This window comes from Pagrus pagrus (genome assembly GCF_965226575.1).
Source record: "Pagrus pagrus genome assembly, chromosome: 7".
Lineage (NCBI taxonomy): Eukaryota > Metazoa > Chordata > Actinopteri > Spariformes > Sparidae > Pagrus > Pagrus pagrus.
The window spans coordinates 13016212-13034722 of NC_140191.1; the positions used below are offsets into that span (position 1 = coordinate 13016212).

Here is an 18511-nt window from a genome sequence, read left to right on the forward strand (position 1 = left end):
GCATGTATTATCTTTATTGTCTTAACTGTTGTCTCTGACTGGCCGAGCATGGAGATGGGGGCGTGTATAACACTTTACGCGTTACAGGTTTGCATAAGTGCGTGTATATCGATGGAAGCAGCATTAGTAGCGCTTCTCAAACACACTTTGTTTATCACTCATGTCTTTGCTTTTTGCAGCCGGATTTTCTTTGCTCCATAAATATGCTCAGTGAGTCCATCTATTGGATTACTAACGCCCCGCCCCGTCCCACCCAATCCAACCAATCCTTAGCCAATTACCATCATCATCATCCTGTGAGTGCCGTGGCCAATAGAATTACCCCCTCCTCTTCACAAATCAATCCCTGACATCTGACCTGTACCCTCGGCTCGACTAATTGCTCGAGCTGGAGCGAGCGAGGATTTGCGGTCACTTTTGAAATGTTTTTCTCCTTGTGGACAAGGTGAGGAAACATGTAACGTGGATGTGTTCGCATAATCTAAAAGCCCACTGATGACACAATAATGAAATTATGTTTTTATACTGTAGAAGGCTGTTCTCACATTTCTTCGCAACATTAAATGTGATAGTTATTTCTTTTGCAGGCAGTTATGTATAGAAAATGCTGCAGTAACAGGTGAATGTTTGTAAATAGTAGAAATCAACACTTCTAAAAATATCTGCATTTAAAACTGTGACTCTCCAGTGGCAACGTCCCAGCTGGCTTGTCAGCATTTCAGCCGATTAACTGGCAGTATCAAACTTCACCTGTGTTACAGCACCATCCTGGGAGCCAGCTCAACGTCAGCGTTGACATACAGGCTGCAAATCTGCCCCACTCATTGTCGGCAGGGCAGGTCAGGCACTTCGTAACAGGACCAAGTAAACACAGAGCGTGTTTGCAATTGGTTTTTCCACATATTTCAGAAATGAACGGCCCAAAAACACTGTGAATTATGAGACATTTCCTTTGTAACAGAGAACACTGAGTCATGTTCATTCCTGTTCATATTTCAAGTTAGTCACAAGGTTCAATAGTACATGTCACACCACAAAGTTTTAGAAGTAAGATGTTTTTTTTCTTACTCCTAAAACTCACCACCAGAGACACCAGAGAAAGGGGAATGCTGAACAGGAAATTGTTTTAAAGAAGGAAAAAATCCATTCTCAGCCCAAACAATGCCTTGGTCGGACACAGCTCAAATCTTAAGACTGAAAGAGAGAGGAAAAAAGGAAGGGAGTTGTTCCTAGATGAATATCTGGTAATGGGTCATAATGAGGCTTAATGACAGACGAGAGCTTCCTACTGAACACAAGGAAAGAGAGGAACAAACAAACGATGACAACAATCTTGACAACTGTGCCCACCATCTTGTGAGGCCTGAGGTTGTGACGTGTATGATAAAGGTAAGAGCACTGGGGCCCCTTGCTCCCATTTCTGCACCCATTGTCCAGAGAGAGAGTCTGCAGCACTTTTAGGCTTTCACTTAAAATCACTGGCACACATCTGTGAATTTAAAGGATCTTCATTTGACACAGTTTTCACTGACATCTAAGCTCCTGATTCAACGCTGAGGTAAGCAACGGCAGACATTTTATAAAATACAACATTCTGTTTTTTCTTAAGTTATCTATATTTACATAGCAATTACGTACCAATCCAACCCGTGTCCTACTCTTTCATCTTCTAGTCTATCCAGTGGATTAAAATGCAGAGTAATCATTGAATTGGAGACTCATCTTGATTTCAGCTTTGAATTTATAAATTTAAGGTGCCTGACATGGAACCAATGGGTTGAAGAAACTAAGGTTTATGTTAAGGCGTATTGCAAATTACTGAAGTGAAGGCAATAATAGTTTAACTTAGCCTCCAGTATTTGTTGGTTCCAACGGGAGAGGCCACAGAAATAAGATCTCCCTTGTATTTGTATCTCACATGTAATTCCCTTCCTCTTTATCTTCATTCAGTTTAGTAGAAATACTTGAAATGCTATTTTGCCATTTAAATGACCGATTTTAAAATCTCATGAGCATTCAGCTTCTGCTTTTCCGTCGCCCAAACATTGTTCATCCCACAGACTTGTATTTTAAAGGGGCAGCGTGTGAAATGTGGCCAGAATCTAAGTAAAAAAAAAAATGAACTGAGATTATTAACAGAATGTGAATTAACAGCAGTGTTGACATTATGTCAAAAACGTCTACGTACTACGTTGCAGAGATGTGTACTGAAGTTAGCGTGCTAACCAGCTAGCTCCAGCCCATCCTGTCTTGTAACGCCACTTTGTAAGAGGCGATCTGATGGCCCCTGTAGTTTCAAGTGTTCATTTACCCGAGTGTATTTTTTCAACAATGCAACATTCAAACGCGAGGTTGATGCCCAATAAAAAGGCACAAGGTCACAACACGGGGTAGGCTATCTGAGCTAATAAGCTAATGGCAGCTAGCTTCAGCCAGAGATATCTACAGCAAAGAATATAGTGGGCAGCTCATGCGGCTGACACTGCTGTCCCTGATATTTTCGGCGCCTAACCCTCACCACCTTTGAATTCTGGTCATATTATACATGTTTTACCTTTGGAGGTGCTATTGATACCACATGATACAACGTGTGTTATACTATTGGCTCACAAACCTTGTTAGAAACTGAAACCAAGAACTTTTACACAGAATTAAACAAAACAATCATTTTGGCCCCGACAAAGATTGTAAATATATTAAATCACGATCATAATAATGTTTTTAAGGAAAAGAGATACTTTTATTCTCCACCTTTTCCATAAGATCTGTAGATGTTTTTGGTTTTTTTTATTGATTTGTCTTTATAAAAATATTATCAATACGAACTGTAAATCTCAATATGGCTCTCAAAGTTAATGTGTAAATCACGCAGACCTTTCATGCAATGGTGTACTGTTCATCATACTGTATAGCTTTAATAAAGAGTTGGGACTCGCGATCAGGTGATTTGTTTCAATCTGAAAGCTACATAAGGGGATGTTAAAAAAAAAGAGGAAATAAGATGTTAACGTGTTTGTGTGTGATATTGTAGGAGTGAGAGAGAAGAAGAAGAAGCTGCTCACAAAAACACTTTTGGTTATCTGACAGAGGAATTAAAACCAACCATGACAACCAAGATGGAAACGCTCGATCCTTCAGCTCTATCAGACGTCACGTCTACAGTCACCTACGACCCAAAATCTGAGACGGTGACCTTACCGGGAGGGGTCGTCTCAGTGGCGGGCATCACCGTGATGACCGGCGGCGTCGAGCTGTCCTGTGGATCCTGTATGCTGGCCTTTGGGTTTTGGGGAACTCTCATCGGCATTAGTTGCGTAGCTGTGGGCCTGTGGGACCAGTTAAACCACCTTAAAGAAGGAACCTCTCACTTACTGGTACTGGGATTTGTGATTCTGGCCCTCAGTTTATCGGTGGTGGGAGGCGTGGTGGCATTTTACCTCCTGACGAAGAAGAAGAGAGCGATGACGTGTGAGGCAAGAGAGGATGGGAAAGAGGTTCTGGTAGAGAGCGAGAGGGTGATTAAAAAAGTCACTGTGTAGAAAGAAACGAGTATCAGAAGAGAAATTAAATTCTGAATCAACTGTTAACAAGACACATACTCACACTGAGCTGGAAAAAACACTCCCCCGTGCCTCTTCCACAAAACTCCTCCACATCAGTCCCACCTACAACAACAGCTGTTCTTCACTGTAACTTTCCATCTAAATCATGTCGAATCACAACTCTTGTTTTCCAGGAAAATAAGAACATTTCCCTCCATTTCATGCAACTTTTATATAATCCTACTCAACTACATTTTAAAGAAACGTATGTACTTTGTACTAAACTATATCTCATCAACAGCCATAGTAACTAGTTTCTATGATTATCCAGATTTTACATAAAAAACATTGTGAGGTTTGTGTATGATTTGTTGCATTGTATAATATAATACTCTGTAGGTGGCCAATCTGCTGCCTGATGAATACTATATTTTTGATACTTAAAGTACATTGTGCTGATAGTACTTATGTACTTATACTCACATAAAATTATGAGTACAGGGCACTAACTTGTAGTGTTTGCATACTGAGGTATTGTATACGTTCATTCAATAGCACTTCTTCCAACATTGCCTACCACTGTATTTAACTTATGATGCCTGTTTTTTCTTTCATTCTCTCAACTGACAATGTTGTATGTAATAAATGGACTACATGTAAAATTTCTATGTTCGCGTGTGTGTGAGAGAGAGAAAGAAGAAAATATAAAAACCTGGAAGAATGCAAAGTGCACAGATAATAAAGAGAGACATTACTACAGAACACAGAAGTCTGTCAGACATACAGACTCTCCCATTTCCTCCCGGTGATATCAAGCCATGCAGATGTTTTTCATTTGTGGCAGAGGTTTTGAGATAGCTGTTGTATCCTGTTGCAACTGCAGTACAACACACTGGAGGGGAACCCATTTATATTTGCATTGAAAAATATGACATTTAATTGCGGATTACATTTATATTCACGGATATCTTCAAACCTCTTCTCTGCCCTCAATATGTGTGTAAGTGCACAGGTAAGTGAGCCAAACATTTAAAAGTTGAAGGGTCGACGGTTGAAGTATTAAGTATTACCAGTGACAGAACAAGTCTACATGGAAAGTTCAACATAATAAACAGTGTTGTAAAAAGTACACACAGATCATACTTGAGTTAAAGTAACGATATCGTGATGAAATATGACTTTGGTAAAAGTTAAAGTCACCCATAAGAATAGTACTTGAGTACTTGACTTAAAGTCAATATCTGATATTAAATGTAAAAGTGTATTTCTGGCAATAAATATACTAAAAGTACAAGTAAAAGTAAATAATACATATATTTACACGTATTCATACACTTTATACTATGTGTAGACTGATTATTGACCTGTCAGACTCCATATTCAGCCTTTTTCTTATCATCAGAATCAATGTGTTTTTAATCTGATTGCTGATATATAATAATAAAACTAACAATAATATGCTACTTTGGCTCTGATGCAGCATGCAATCTTTAAAGTAACTAGTAACTAAGGTTATCAAATACATCCATCTCCAAAAGTAGAACAAGTACCTCAAAATTGTACTTAAGTACCATACTTGAGTAAATGTACTTAGTTACATCCATCACTTCAAAGGGATAAGTAGGACTGTAGCACCAACAACCAGTATAAGTAGGTCTGTACACTATCAACGTACAGAAAGAGCAGAGAGGAGAGGGGTGAAATGTGTCAGTACCTCCATCTGCTGGAGTTTAAACGCAGTGTAACCTCAGACTTCATCCAATGACTTTACTCACTGTGATTTACAGTAAAGGCTGTTTCCTACTGTTACTTACCTCACTGTGTGAAATACATTAACTGCCTCCACCTCTCTTTTAAGCTGTTTTTATATGTATATATACATTTTTAAAGCATGTTAGAATAAAGCAAGAGGGATAAGCAATGATGACCCTGATGTTAGAAAACACACTTGACCCAGTCAGTCTGCTCTGTGAACTAACCTGACACCTGAGTAACTTTAGCCACCGTGCACACTGCAGCCACTGTTGACTTTCTGATACTACTCTGATGCAGAGTGGCATGTGAAAGAAAGACTAGCTCGGTTTGTCACGTATGTGAGGTATTTCCACAGGTATCCGTCTTGGACGTGCCCTGCTCGGGTCACCTGACAGCCCGCTGCAGCCTCCTCGGTCACGTGTCATCGTTCAAGTTTCAGGAAACTTTTTTTTTTCTCCTTCTGAAAACAAACCTGTCCACGTCCCGCCTCCTCCTCCCTCCTATTGGTTCCACACGACAACCGCAGCGCTCTGATTGGCCAGACCGAGAACATGTCTGCGCTCGTCAGAATCAAACCACACCCCCTTCTTTTAAGTCGTTTATGTGTAATTGATATCGTCCCCGAAGAAACAAACGGCTGGACTTTCAGTGTTTAGGTGGCAGAGAAGTGAAACTAACGGAGGAGGCAGCCATTAAGGTGAGTTTGTGAAACCACAGCCGAGCACCGCGACGACTCGGTTGCTATTTTTCGGTCAAGTTACAACTTTTAAACTTGCTGCCAAAGATCCCTGAAGGTGTCCACTGTCAGTCACGTTACTTATTTATTACAGTATCTCAATTCAAGCGTGCCATTGTAGGGGTTTGTGTTGTTTTAAGCTAACCTACACGGTTAATTAGCCTCGTTATGTCTGCATATAACCTGTCGCTGTCATGTGAGTGTTGACAATCAACCGTTTGCATTTTTGTGTGCTGCGAGTGGGGCTGTACACACACACACACACACACACACACACACACACACATATATGTACAGACGTGCATTTGGTTTGAACGGTATGTCCATGCCACACATTACATAATCCTTATTAGACATACATACATACTAAGATCTACTGTCTTTTTGATATGTAGGTTAAATGTCACATCAGAGACACTTTAAAGTCCAAGTAGCTGCATGTAATTTTGGAGCTACACCCTTTCATTAGACACCTCACAATATATGTGATTAAGACTGCAGCTAAGGATTATTTTCCTTATCAATGACCTGCTTTTTATTGTCTTAATTAATCACTTTGTCCAAAGGGTATCAGGAAATAGTAAAACAAATAAAGTTCCCATCACTATTTGCTGATGTTTCTTCTTGAGGTTGCTGTTTTTTCAATTTTCAAAATCAAATCAGTTTGATTTATACAGCCCAAGATCGCAATCACATTGCCTCAGAGGGCTTTATAATCTGCACAGAGAACGACATCCTCTGTCCTTAGACCCTCGATTCGAGTGAGGAAAAACTTGCTGTGTTGAGAACAAAAACACCCTTTTAACAGAAACCTCAGGTTGAGCCACAGAGGAGGAATCCCTCTCCCAGGATGGACAGACATGTAATAGATGTCATGTACAGAATAGAATAACACAATCACAGTCTACAAAATGTGTTGACAGAATATCTGATACAAGTAATTATATAATATATGTGAAGTGTGTGGATCCAGGAGGACGACTGAGCAGGCTGAGGCATCGCCAAGTGGTGTCTGAGTCACATGACCACCACTCCACCGTGGTGACCTGGAAGAGGACAGGCCACAATAAAGATAATTGGCAATAAAAAAAAAAGAAAACATCAAAATTAAGAGGCATAACATTTTTTTTATGGAAGTACAGATATAAGGAGGTAGTACAACAGAAAGGAGCAATGATCCATCGAAGCCCAGGGTATGACGATCCAGATCCGTCCATAATAATTAATCATTTGAACCACCTTTCAAGGAAAAATAATGCCAAAAAATAACCATTCATTTTGTCCAGTCATCAGTTCAAATCCCAAAGATATTCAGTTTACTGTTGACAGTCTTTTCACTAGGTTTATGGACGGCTTAGGTGCATGAATTTGATGGGAAGTTAGAAAAGCTAGAACGGATTATAATGCTCTCCACATTAGTTTTACTTTCATTTGGCTTAGGTCGTGCCCTAAAACCTCCTGGGTGCTGTGCCAAAGCCTTCTTATGGTTGGGAAAACCCTGACGTAAAACAAAACAAAGCAGGGGAGTCCCCCCAAATAGAGATGCTGAAGCAAAGAAATATTGGGCACTTTTGGTTGAAAATTTAGTTGCCAAAGAATTTTCTGTTGTGTCAACCAATTGTTTCAGCTCTTTTGGTACCATTGCTTAAGTTGTGGTGGAGTTATGTGGATGAATGTATTAAATCCACTGAACCACATGCAACACGCTTGTTTCTGCCTTTTAAAAATGGCGACTTTAAAGAGAAATCCGTCAAAGAATGAATGTGTGACTGAGAGTAATCAAGTATGTTTACACTTGTCTGAAAGCCTGAACACTAACACGTGTACTAACTGATCTGCAATGAATGTCCTCTTAGTGTTTACCCTGAAATAATACCAACCGTTGGAATTTGAATTTCATCCTCTCTGGTTAGTCATGGATTAAAATACTAGAAAATCACATGATCATGTCCAACCAATTATAAGCTCATGGTTATTAAAATAAAGAAAAAAGAAGCATGTCTGAGCTTGAACAGTTGACTGTCATTTTGCAGTCAGAATTAAATGCATTGTAGGGGAGATTTAAGATCATTATATATGATTATATTTCCTTCTTTTCTTTCCCAGGATGGACTCTAAAACACCCCCTGACATACGATAAACTTCACAAGAAGAAATGGAAGATGAAGTTGTGGAGGATGGGTGGTGCTGGTGTCAGCAGAAATGTTAGAAATCTAGAAAAACTAGTTGTATTAGTTGTTGAGGAAGTGTAGCCAGGATTGGTTTACAGAGTTAAAACAATCATTTACCTTTGGTGTTGAGTTGGGAAACCGCATTGACAGTTAATACAGCGGATTAAATTAATGATGGAGTACGGTGAGAGGGTGCTGTGTGGGACAGGGGAGGTGGAGCTGGACCCCAACATTGTGAGTGAAGAAGCAGGAAAACTATACTCAGAGCTACAGGTAAATACAATAACATTGCCTTTCTATGTCATTATTGTTTTTCTGAATGGGACTATTTTGTAGATGTAGTCGCACATAATATACTTTATCACTCTGCTGCCTTGTCCGATCACAGACAGTTATTGAGACCCATGGTGAAGGTGTGGTTGAGTCGCTGGTGCCCATATTCGTGTGGATCCTAGAGGGGTTGGCCAGCTGCAAAGCCCAGCTGAGAGACAGGGAAGAGGAGGCGGAGAGGGAGAAAGCAGAGCGAGAAGAGCTGCTGGAGAGATACCAAGCAGAGAGAACACTCAGGAAGGAAAGTCAGGAGGTGGGAATTGATGGAGGGCTGTGTACCGTGATTTCAGTTGTGTGATTTTAAAAGCTGTGAAAATAGGCGGGTTGTCTGTGCTCAGAGCTGTTAAATCATTTTGTTTCCTGTAGCGGTATCTGGAACTGGATGATCAAATTGAACAAGAGAGGAGAGCCATGAGGGGGAGGGAGAAGGAGAGAGAACGGCGGGAGAGAGAGCTGGAGAAGAAAGCAAGAGAGCAAGCAGATCAGTGTGAGTATTTGAATATTGCATAATAGCCCTGTATTTAAAACTCATGATTACCTCCTTTAAGTTTCATTCATCTTTCTGTGCATGTCATGACCAGATACCTTTGAAGCTAAATGTTTTTGTTGTCTTGCAGTGGTGGCCCTGGAGGAGCAGAAGGTCAATCTGGGTAGAGAACTCGGCACACTGAAGCATACTCACAACAAGGTCAGATACAGCCGTGAAGTTTAAAAACTTGTGTGCAATTGTATCACCACGCGTGGCTTCGTAAACACACTATTATATATTTAGCTGATTTTTGTCATCATTCTTCTCTGATGTCCTCTCCTTCAGTTGGCTCACACGTATCGGGAACTTTTGGAAAAGAAGAAGGATTCTGAAAGAGACTCTCCTCTGAGGTTGTTCTTACTCAGCAATCTTTAATCTAAAAAACAAGTCTTATTCTGTAGATAGTGTCTCACACAGGAGGGTTATAGATATGCCATGACAGCAGCTTCATTGTGAGTCTTTCTTGATATTGAACCCCGTTCTAACCTGCAACCTACATTTCTGCACCATAACAATTGCATCGAGGCTATAGTGGTACAGCATCTGTGTTTACCTTTCACAAGGATACGAAGAACAGTATATACAACATGCAACTGAAAAATAGCAGTTAGTTTAAAAAATGAAAATTTAGGTTAAGCAAATTTTTGTGTGAAGGGTCAGCTCACATGCCAGAAAGCTTATTTCTTAGATAGTTTCACCTTTGACCCTATGTCTGAAAAATGGTATTGAGAGCTAAGTTTCAAAATAAAAGAACAGTTTTAGATTAGATTAGCCTTTATTGTCTGCTGCAGAAGGAATGTGTCTTGGGCTTTCCAGTGAACAGAGCTGACATTGCAGCACATGTACAATCAGTCTACAGTTAACATGCAGTATCACGCACGGATCTATAAACACCAGGACATGCACAACGAGAGCGTTGCACAGATGCCTCGCACCAAAATTGTTTTAGGGTGTGGATCACAAGTCACAGGTTATGATTTTAGTAATGGTAATGATGCGGTTGAAAGTAAGAAACAAACAGAAATGTGTGCAGATAATTCAGCTGACTTATCTCTGCCTATGTAACACTGGATAATGTGTTTAGGAACCACATTCGTCCCAAGAATCCTGAATTTCCATCCAACCAAGTCTTTTCAGAGTCCAGTGTTAATGAAAAGGTAAACACATTCTCATTTAACACACTTAAAGTGTTAAATACAGTAGTTTGGCAGAGAGATAGCTGTTTGTTTTCTGCTCTTTTTTGCAGATGATTCAAAGACCACATTCAAATTCTGTTCCGGCCCGTTTTGAGGATCTAGGAGCCAAAGAGGAGAAGGCAGTTGACATTGCAGTAAAGCCCAATGCAGATCAGTTTATTAATGACATCATCAGCTCCACTCCTGAGCTGAAGCAGTTTCATGGCTGTGTGGATGCAAGGTAATGATCTGAAACCATAAAGTAATTTTCGTCAGTTGGAAAGTTAATCATGAACTAAAGACGTGTTCGCTTTAGCTCATCGAAATGTTCACGCAAAGCACATTAAATATTCACCTGTTTTTCTTATTGTTGTCAGCACCCCAGTTGCCAGAACTAACACCAAAGAGCCATCGAGTAATGAGTTGGAGACCAGCTTGGAGGACGAGATGGGAGAGTTGGAGGAGACTGAGAAGGAGAGAGAGAAGGAGTGTAAAGTAGAGGAGGAGCAAAGAGGAGAGAGGCAGGATAAAAACGAGGAGGAGGAGGAGGTGGAGGAAGATGATAGTATGGAGTGGGAGCTGCGCAACACCGACTCTGTGTTCTCTGAACTGTCAGAGCTGAGTCGGGATTATGTGGAGAGTGTGGACCAAGGGGCCAGTGTCAGAGGTAAAATCTTTGTCACGAACACCTTGTTTGTTTATGTACTTCCATCTTTACCAGAGGTTTAATTAACAGTTACGAAACAATCATTTTGTAACCCTCAGTCAGATAATTGTGCAAGCACCTGGCAGCTGAAACAAACAATGACAGTGTGTTATGTTATGTTGTGTGTCGCACTGAGACACAAAGTAAGTGATCACAGTCATCGGAGGTGACAGAAGGGTAATGGTGAGAAACTATTTATGTCCTTCTAACATGAAGTGCAAGTACATCAGTGAAAAAAGTCCCCTGCTGTAGGTTTCATGAAGCCTTACTTCCCTTTTTTTTCTCATTTTATTTTACCATTTTCCACCAGTCTGTGTAGACATTTCTTCTTGGATGTGAATTCAGAGTAAAAAAGAGTAATACTAGTTAGACCTATACTTCTTTGTGTTTTAAGAGCTCTTTGTTTAATGTTTTTCCCTGTTTAGGCAGCACAGACCAGTTTGAGGAGATTCTTTCTCAGTATGAGGAACTGAAAGTCACCCAGTGAGTCCTTTATTGAATTTCTCTGATCTTTTTATGACTAGTCCAGTCAGTGTGATTATTTGAGTGTCCATGGGATTTTTCAAACATTTCCAAACACTCACACAGTCTCTTGTTTTCTTTGTTGGAACTGTTTACTGAGTGATTGCCGATTTCCTCATAATCCTGAATTACTCATCTTTCCCTCTGTTTCTTTTTTCAGTGAATTAATAGATGCTGCCCGTAAAGCTGTGATATCTCGCGTGGTAGAGTTGACCGACGACCGTTCAGCTCTTAAACTGGAAGTGTCGTCTCTTCAGGAAACAGTGTCACGATTAGATGGGCGGGTGAAGGAGAAAGAGGAGGAAACCAAGAGGTGTAGAAGATTGTTTTCCTATTTTAATTATGTTTTTTGATTCTTTGACTTTTTGGAACTAATAATTGCTTTTTTTATTTCATAATACTGCTGTTATAATATTTTTGTGGTTTATAATCACTGTCAATCGCAGACTTCGGAAAGAACTGGAACAGTTCCAATCTGACGATGCTGATGTAAGGAGACATCATACACAGCGACACTAACAGCTCAATGTTTATTATGATGTATGAAACTGATGCACGTAACCCATTAAATAGCATAAATCTTTCCATTCAGGCCTCTTTTCCCACATCCATGCGGCACTTCTCTCGCTCTGAAATGGCTCGTGTGGTCATGGAGAAGAACCAATACAAGCAACGCCTGTTCGAGCTGCAGGAGGCAATGAGACGTAGTCAGACCCTCAGGTAACTTTGCTACTGAATCAACATAGGTGTATATTTGCTTTATAAAGAGTGTCTCTTCCAATAGAGAGCTAACAATTTGGCTAAAACAAGAATGTTTTTTTTTTTTGTTCACTTTTATAGAGCAACAAAAGAGTTCACAGAGGACAGAAGGTCAAGTGTTTGGAGAAAGTAAGTGATTGTCATCTAATCATGTCTCATCTAAGAACATGTTTTGGTGGGTCGTCCTCACAACACAAAAAAACGTGTCTGGTGCAGCTTCATTTCCCAAAACGGCGGACTGCCACTGTGTGCTTGAGGATACTGAAATCTAGTAACTGCTGATTACCTTTAAGCAATAAAGTGTTAAACAGTATGAATGCAATTAATTTAAAAAACAATGGGAAAATCAGCTGTAAGCATATTAAAGCAGTGAGCATATTTAAATCTCATTTACAAAACCAGTGGGGATTCAGCACTGCAGCACTTGGTTTCTAAAATAGTCACCGCAATAAAAAAAACTACCATTTCAGGGTCCATGTGTTTAGAAGTACTTAAATGTGCAGAAGTTGGAGCTTAGGAGAGTTACATGAAGGCAAAAAGAGTAAAAGATGCCACAGAGGGTATAATCTTTCCTGTTCTTGTCAGTGAAGCCACTTTGCGCCACAAGGACACAATTCAGAATGATTGAAATAAACAAGTTTGCAAAGTGACTGCATGTTTAATAATATCCTTTTATCAGGTGTGTTTAGCCTATATAAAATATTGATATTTATTGTTTTTATTAAGGTTCAACCGTTTATTTGGCCTGTCGAAGGAACCCTTAATCCGACCACCTGCGTCTGCATTCGCCCTGCCGACTTCTCCATCAGTCACTCGCTCTCCTCTGGGGTCTCCACAATTACCGGCTGTCAGTCAAACTCACACTGAGTAAGCTAGTAGCCGTTATTTGCATCAAAATGGAATAATCATTAAAGGCTCAGTCAAGCTGATTTAACACCAGAAGCGCTCTCTCTAGATCTGCCTCTCCTGCTGCTCTCTCCCCTCGTGTCAGGAGGAGAGAACTCTACAAAGACATTCGCTCACACATTTGGGCATCGCTTGGAAAACGGCAGATACACGGGTGGAGCACGCCACTGGCAAACACGCAGGTAGTAGAATTGCACACATAGGTGCACAGAAATACAGCAATCTGAGAGGGAAAATAGAAGACAGCATAATGAATTATGGGGCTAAAGTTCCCCTGGATGTTACACAAGTTTGATTCAGATGTGTGCATTTCCACAATCCTAACAATATGCTGGTGATTAACTGTCATTGATGTAGGAATCCCAAGAACCTGTCCCAGAGCCTAAAGATGTGCCTGTTCTAATGCAGCTCAGACTGTTGGATCAAAGAGACTCCACAGCTAAGGTAGATCATTTCACATCTTTTTTTTTCTCTCTCTTCATCTCTTTATTATATAACTCACCACTTAAAACGTGTGGAATTAAGACAAAACAAAAATGTCTATTTCAATGTTTTTCAATCCTGGTCCTGGGGGCCCTCTGTCCTGCATGTTTTAGACGTTTCCCTGCTCCAACACACCTGTTTTCAATGATCAGCTTGTCATCAAGCTCTGCTGAAGCCTGATAACGACCCATTCATTTAAATCAGGTGTGTAAGAGCAGGAAGACGTCTAAAACATGCAGGAAAGGGCGCCTCCAGGATCAGGGTTGACAAACACTTGTCTATTTCATAGTTAACATGGATGTACAGACGGTGAAAAAATGTGCTAAAGTGCAAAAATTTCAGTCCATGTTGGACTTTCCTCAGTGCAGAATGAGGCATGCGTACTGGGTAACTGTAAAGGTCAGTCATTAACACACATGAAGCCAATTACCAGCAGCAGCATTATAAACACACCTCACAATATCGTCCAAGGTCTCATACACATACTGATGTAGATACACTCAATGTTGAAATCCACAATGGAAATTGAGACAAAACAGAAAATATATAGGCATCACGGTAAATTAAGGGCAACATTAACAGGCATGACTCCCCTCTCAATAAGACAATTCAAGGACCGGGACATAAGATGAATGTAATGTAATAATACAAATAAATCAAGACAGAAACTGTAGCCTTACTGACTTTATGAGCACATTTCATTGTTTATAAATTGGATACACTCAGAGTCCTTCTTCGCTTTATGGATGTGAAATTGATAAGTTGACAGTCAGCTGAACTTTCCTGGTTTTTGTTTTTAAAAGGATCTAAGTATCTAGTAATACATCATTGGCTTCAAAGTTAATTAATTTGTTTTGGGTGTCAAAGTAGTCATCTATTTTTTCCCCCCAGAATCCTAATGTGTACTGACATTCATAAAAAAAGACGTATAGTTGTTTCTACTTCATTTATATTTGTCATAGATATGCACAAATCTTGAGACAAATTTGTGATGCATGTCCTCTTTTTTAAATTGAAAATAACAAATGTAAATAAAATAAACTAGGAGCCTTTCCATCAAACCTCTGGTGCATTTAAGCGTGTTTCCTAATTTATTTCTCTCTTCAGCTGAATTGTGCAGTTGCGGTCGCACCTGAGATCTCAGGAGAGGCCACAGTAAGTCTGTCATTATTCTGGTTTAATAGCAACTCCCACTCTAATCACCATGTACAGCACAATGCCATCCGACCATAACTAACACTTACTAGGGACGTGTTGTTTCATGCCACTCATCTTTCCAAACTCCATATCCGTCCCTCTCTGCCAGTGTTCTGTGTGGGTAGTTTCTGGCCCTGCCTTCAGCAGCGATATTACAGTGATTGATCCGGCACGGTCCAACACAGTTCTGGATCAGTTCAGCCTCCCTCCCACAGCTCCTGCCCTCTGCATCTGTGCTGTGCCTCCCGTAGGTCAGTGCCGGCACAATAGGCTGCAGCAGCTGCCTAAAGATAAATTCTCTGATATGTTTTGTGCTCTTAAAATCCCCTCAGACCGTACTGATCATTTACTGGAAACATTTGGAGAGCAGCACTGTTTACTTAGCTCTTCCTCTTGACACAATCTGTCCTGTCTTATGTCAGGTGACACTGCGGGAACTGTGTGGATTGGAACTCAGGAAGGAAGGTAGTGTCCGCTGAGCAAGCAGCTCGCTTTAAAAAATAGCACTGTGTCGGAGCAAAATACTTGTTGGCAAAGCACCCTGACTGCCTCTCTCTATATGTTCTCTCTCACAGCATACTGCTACACTCAGCCTCTGCTGGCAGGAGGCGCGGTCTGCAGTCCGTTTCCCTCTCAGAAGGCATTCATTCACTCACGTAAGAAGCATGAAGCATATTAATATTCATATTATAGTATTGGCATTTAATATTGTCTGTCTTTATGTGAGTTATCCTCATGTCTTTATCCAGAAATCTTTGAAAATAAGTTTCATTTTCTCGACTCATTACGACAGGTATTCCCAGGATCAAGTCATAGCTGGTTTAGCTGATGGGACGTTAGCATTTTTCTCACATGGTTCAGGTAACGGTTTCTCTTATAGTGACATCTCAGTCTAATCTATCTCCAGTTATCACATACTTTGATGTTTGGCGATGTTGATAATGAACTCACGAGTGCTGTGATTGACAGGTGGCTGGAACCTACAGTCACACTTTGTGATGCCTCTTGGATTAAACCCTTTGCAGCCCATTCGCTGCTGCCTTGCTAAAGGGAGCCGTCTGTGGGTGGGATATTGGAACAAAGTATATGTGGTTGACACTGAGAGCAAGAAGATTGAGGTGAGAAAAAGGAGTATCAATTATTTTCAGAATTGGTCATTTTCTCTATTAATCGATTAGCTGCTTGGTCAGTAAAATGTCAGGAAATTGTGAAAAAAACCTTTTTGATTGTCAAAATAGTTGCACATTAGTCAATAATCATTGCAGCGCTACAGAGGAGGTACTTACATTGTGTCGTGTTCACACTCGTCTTTGTACTCACCATCATTTTTCCTTATCTGACCTCACAGCAAATATTCTCAGTCTCCGAGCGCAGCGAGCAGCAGGTTCGTTTCCTGTGTGCCGGTGGGAGCGGAGTTTGGACGGCGTGCCGACTCGACCCGATCCTCCGACTGTTTGATTGGTCAACAGGACGGCCGCTACAGGAAGTCGATCTTAGCGCTTTAGTCACTAAAACATTAGGTGCTACAAGTGTATTTTTTCTTTCATTACAAATCGATTTGAAGTGTGAAAATAATACATTCACAGTGAGACGTGTGCGGTGTGTATCTGTATCAGTATCACAGCTTGTTTCAGCATAGTGTAGTAAATTCCTATAATGTTAGCAAGTACAGTTTACACTCATAATGGTAATACTCACACCAGTGTTTGTGATAAGCTGGACACTTTGTCTTACTGAGGAATCAAAATTCAACAAGTGGTATTTGTGATGTTTTCTTTTCATATGTTAAAACAGTTGTGTATTTTAGCAGCCTTTGTGTTTTAAACAGTTTGTGTTCCTCTGTGGGTGGCGTCAGTTCAGAAACTGACAAAAGGTCAACTAACCAGGGGAATAAATGTTAATCAATAGACTACAACATTATTTATCAGCTAACACATTTCCATCTCCCTCTGCAGGCCAAGCCTTCCTGACACTCTCACCTCTCCAGATCTCGTCTCTCGCAGTCATCTCAGGCCGTCTGTGGGTGGGCACAGGAGGCGGTGCCCTCTTCTCCATCCCATTATCCATAAGTGAGTTTTGTTTAGACTCAGAGTTACAGGTGCATTATGTGCTCTATCTAATATTAACCATATTAATGATCGTCCACAGCATCAGAGGCCGTTTCCATCCCATATTGCTCCATTGCATCAGCCCAGCTGTGTTACCATGGACACAGACAAGCTGTCAGGTTCATCATCGCTGCACCTGGTAAGAATCCAAACCCGACATGCTAATCATTTTCAGTAACTTGTTAATTCAGGGACATTATTTTCAGTAACTTGTTAATTCAGGGACATCCTTCAGAGCGCACTTGTCTTTGCCCCACAGGTTGTTTGATCACCTCTCCTGGCAGCAGCACCGTCACTACCTCTCAGCTTATCCTCAGCGGAGGAGAGGGCTACATCAACTTCCGAATCGGTGAGCTGAAGGAAAACGGCATTAAAAATCAAATCAAATCAAATCATCAAAAAATCTCTGATGTATTGTATCAATGTTGCAGTTATTTACCGTTTAGTTTATTAAATACATAACCGATCCGTCCACTCTTTCAGGGGACGATGCGAGTGAAGGATCGGCTGAGTTGTCCCAAGCTACACCTCAGCGGTCTGAACGAAGTCACATGATCATCTGGCAGAATCCCGCCCCCTCTGTGCCGAGCCCCGCCCTCTGACATTACTCATCTCACAGATCTACCCATTTGGAAAAAGACAGAGCATTTACTTCACCAGCAGAGCTCGGGACAACATTGTAAATGGCGTCCCCATAGAGCTGAATGAACCACATCTCAATGTGGCAGCAATAAAATTATCCTCTTCATAGATTATATATATGACACAAACTGTTCATCCTTGTTTACCTCATTCACTTCGACTGGATCATCCTTGTGGATGTCGATGCCTTACTGTGTGCCTTCTGTAGAACTGGTCAGTCATTCAGCTGCCTTTACCTTTGCACTAACAATACCTTCAGTTTTGTTGAACATGCAAACTTGTCCTTGACATCTTTATTCCATCTAGGGGCCACCTGTTCCTTCTGTCAAACATCTTCTGATCACAAAATGTAACTTAATTATGTGGCTGTTCTTGAAGCTGCTGTGTATGTTCTTTGTGTTAACTGTGAACTGGAAACAGGTATTGGTTTTCTCTCAGTGTAAAGACAATCAGACAGATCTTATCTCCTGTTGCTGCATTAGGATTGGGGCATAACTTCTTTTGATCAGGATTTGTGTGTTTCAGATTCTACTGCTCCACATCAAATGTGGCGTAATCACAAATAACTGCACATTTTAAATGTGTGACTGTATAAAAAATATGTGATATCCTTTCTTTTAAATGAGCAATTTAAATGCTTGTCCTTAGATATTATTTATTTTCTCAATCAGTTTGTTTGCTTAATGTCTTTGGATGTCTTAATTTGTTTTGTTTTATTTTGATTTCAGTATCTTTTGTAAACATAAGGGAGAGAAAATCTTTCAAGTGTCCTTTGCAGTATTTATGTGCACTTACAAGTTTGTAAACACAGGTTGATGTCATAGCCGCCTCCTAATCTTCTTGGAAAGACAATTAAGACTTGAGTATTCGTTCTGACTCGACCTTGTGCAATCATGATTATTGTCAATAAAAAATGTCTTGAATGGTTAATGTGGAAAGTTTGATTCTAG

General features: G+C 40.5%; 2 protein-coding genes across 4 annotated transcripts; both read left to right on the plus strand.

Annotated features, from left to right (window-relative positions):
* The first annotated feature begins 1378 nt into the window (after positions 1-1378).
* LOC311259357 (uncharacterized protein) lies at positions 1379-3776 on the plus strand. The gene is made up of 2 exons (XM_084356470.1): positions 1379-1389; positions 3032-3776. The coding sequence occupies exon 2, from the start codon at positions 3105-3107 to the stop codon at positions 3537-3539; it is 435 nt and encodes a 144-aa protein (XP_084212596.1). The 5' UTR covers positions 1379-1389; positions 3032-3104; the 3' UTR covers positions 3540-3776.
* Positions 3777-5904: 2128 nt separating this feature from the next.
* On the plus strand, positions 5905-18491 carry LOC311259257 (C-Jun-amino-terminal kinase-interacting protein 4). Of its 3 annotated transcripts, none has more exons than XM_084356284.1 (28): positions 5905-5994; positions 8140-8477; positions 8593-8787; positions 8901-9021; positions 9152-9222; positions 9349-9413; positions 10148-10220; positions 10310-10479; positions 10616-10905; positions 11370-11427; positions 11627-11779; positions 11913-11955; positions 12059-12186; positions 12307-12354; positions 12952-13092; positions 13166-13313; positions 13489-13575; positions 14722-14769; positions 14921-15062; positions 15234-15276; positions 15387-15467; positions 15605-15672; positions 15781-15929; positions 16160-16331; positions 16767-16880; positions 16960-17058; positions 17179-17268; positions 17403-18491. In XM_084356284.1, the coding sequence occupies exons 2-28, from the start codon at positions 8376-8378 to the stop codon at positions 17519-17521; spliced, it is 3018 nt and encodes a 1005-aa protein (XP_084212410.1). In that variant the 5' UTR covers positions 5905-5994; positions 8140-8375; the 3' UTR covers positions 17522-18491. The 3 variants fall into 3 exon arrangements, with proteins under 3 accessions (XP_084212410.1, XP_084212411.1, XP_084212412.1); XM_084356285.1 differs by having other exon boundaries at positions 13181-13313; XM_084356286.1 differs by having other exon boundaries at positions 13217-13313.
* Positions 18492-18511: the final 20 nt, after the last annotated feature.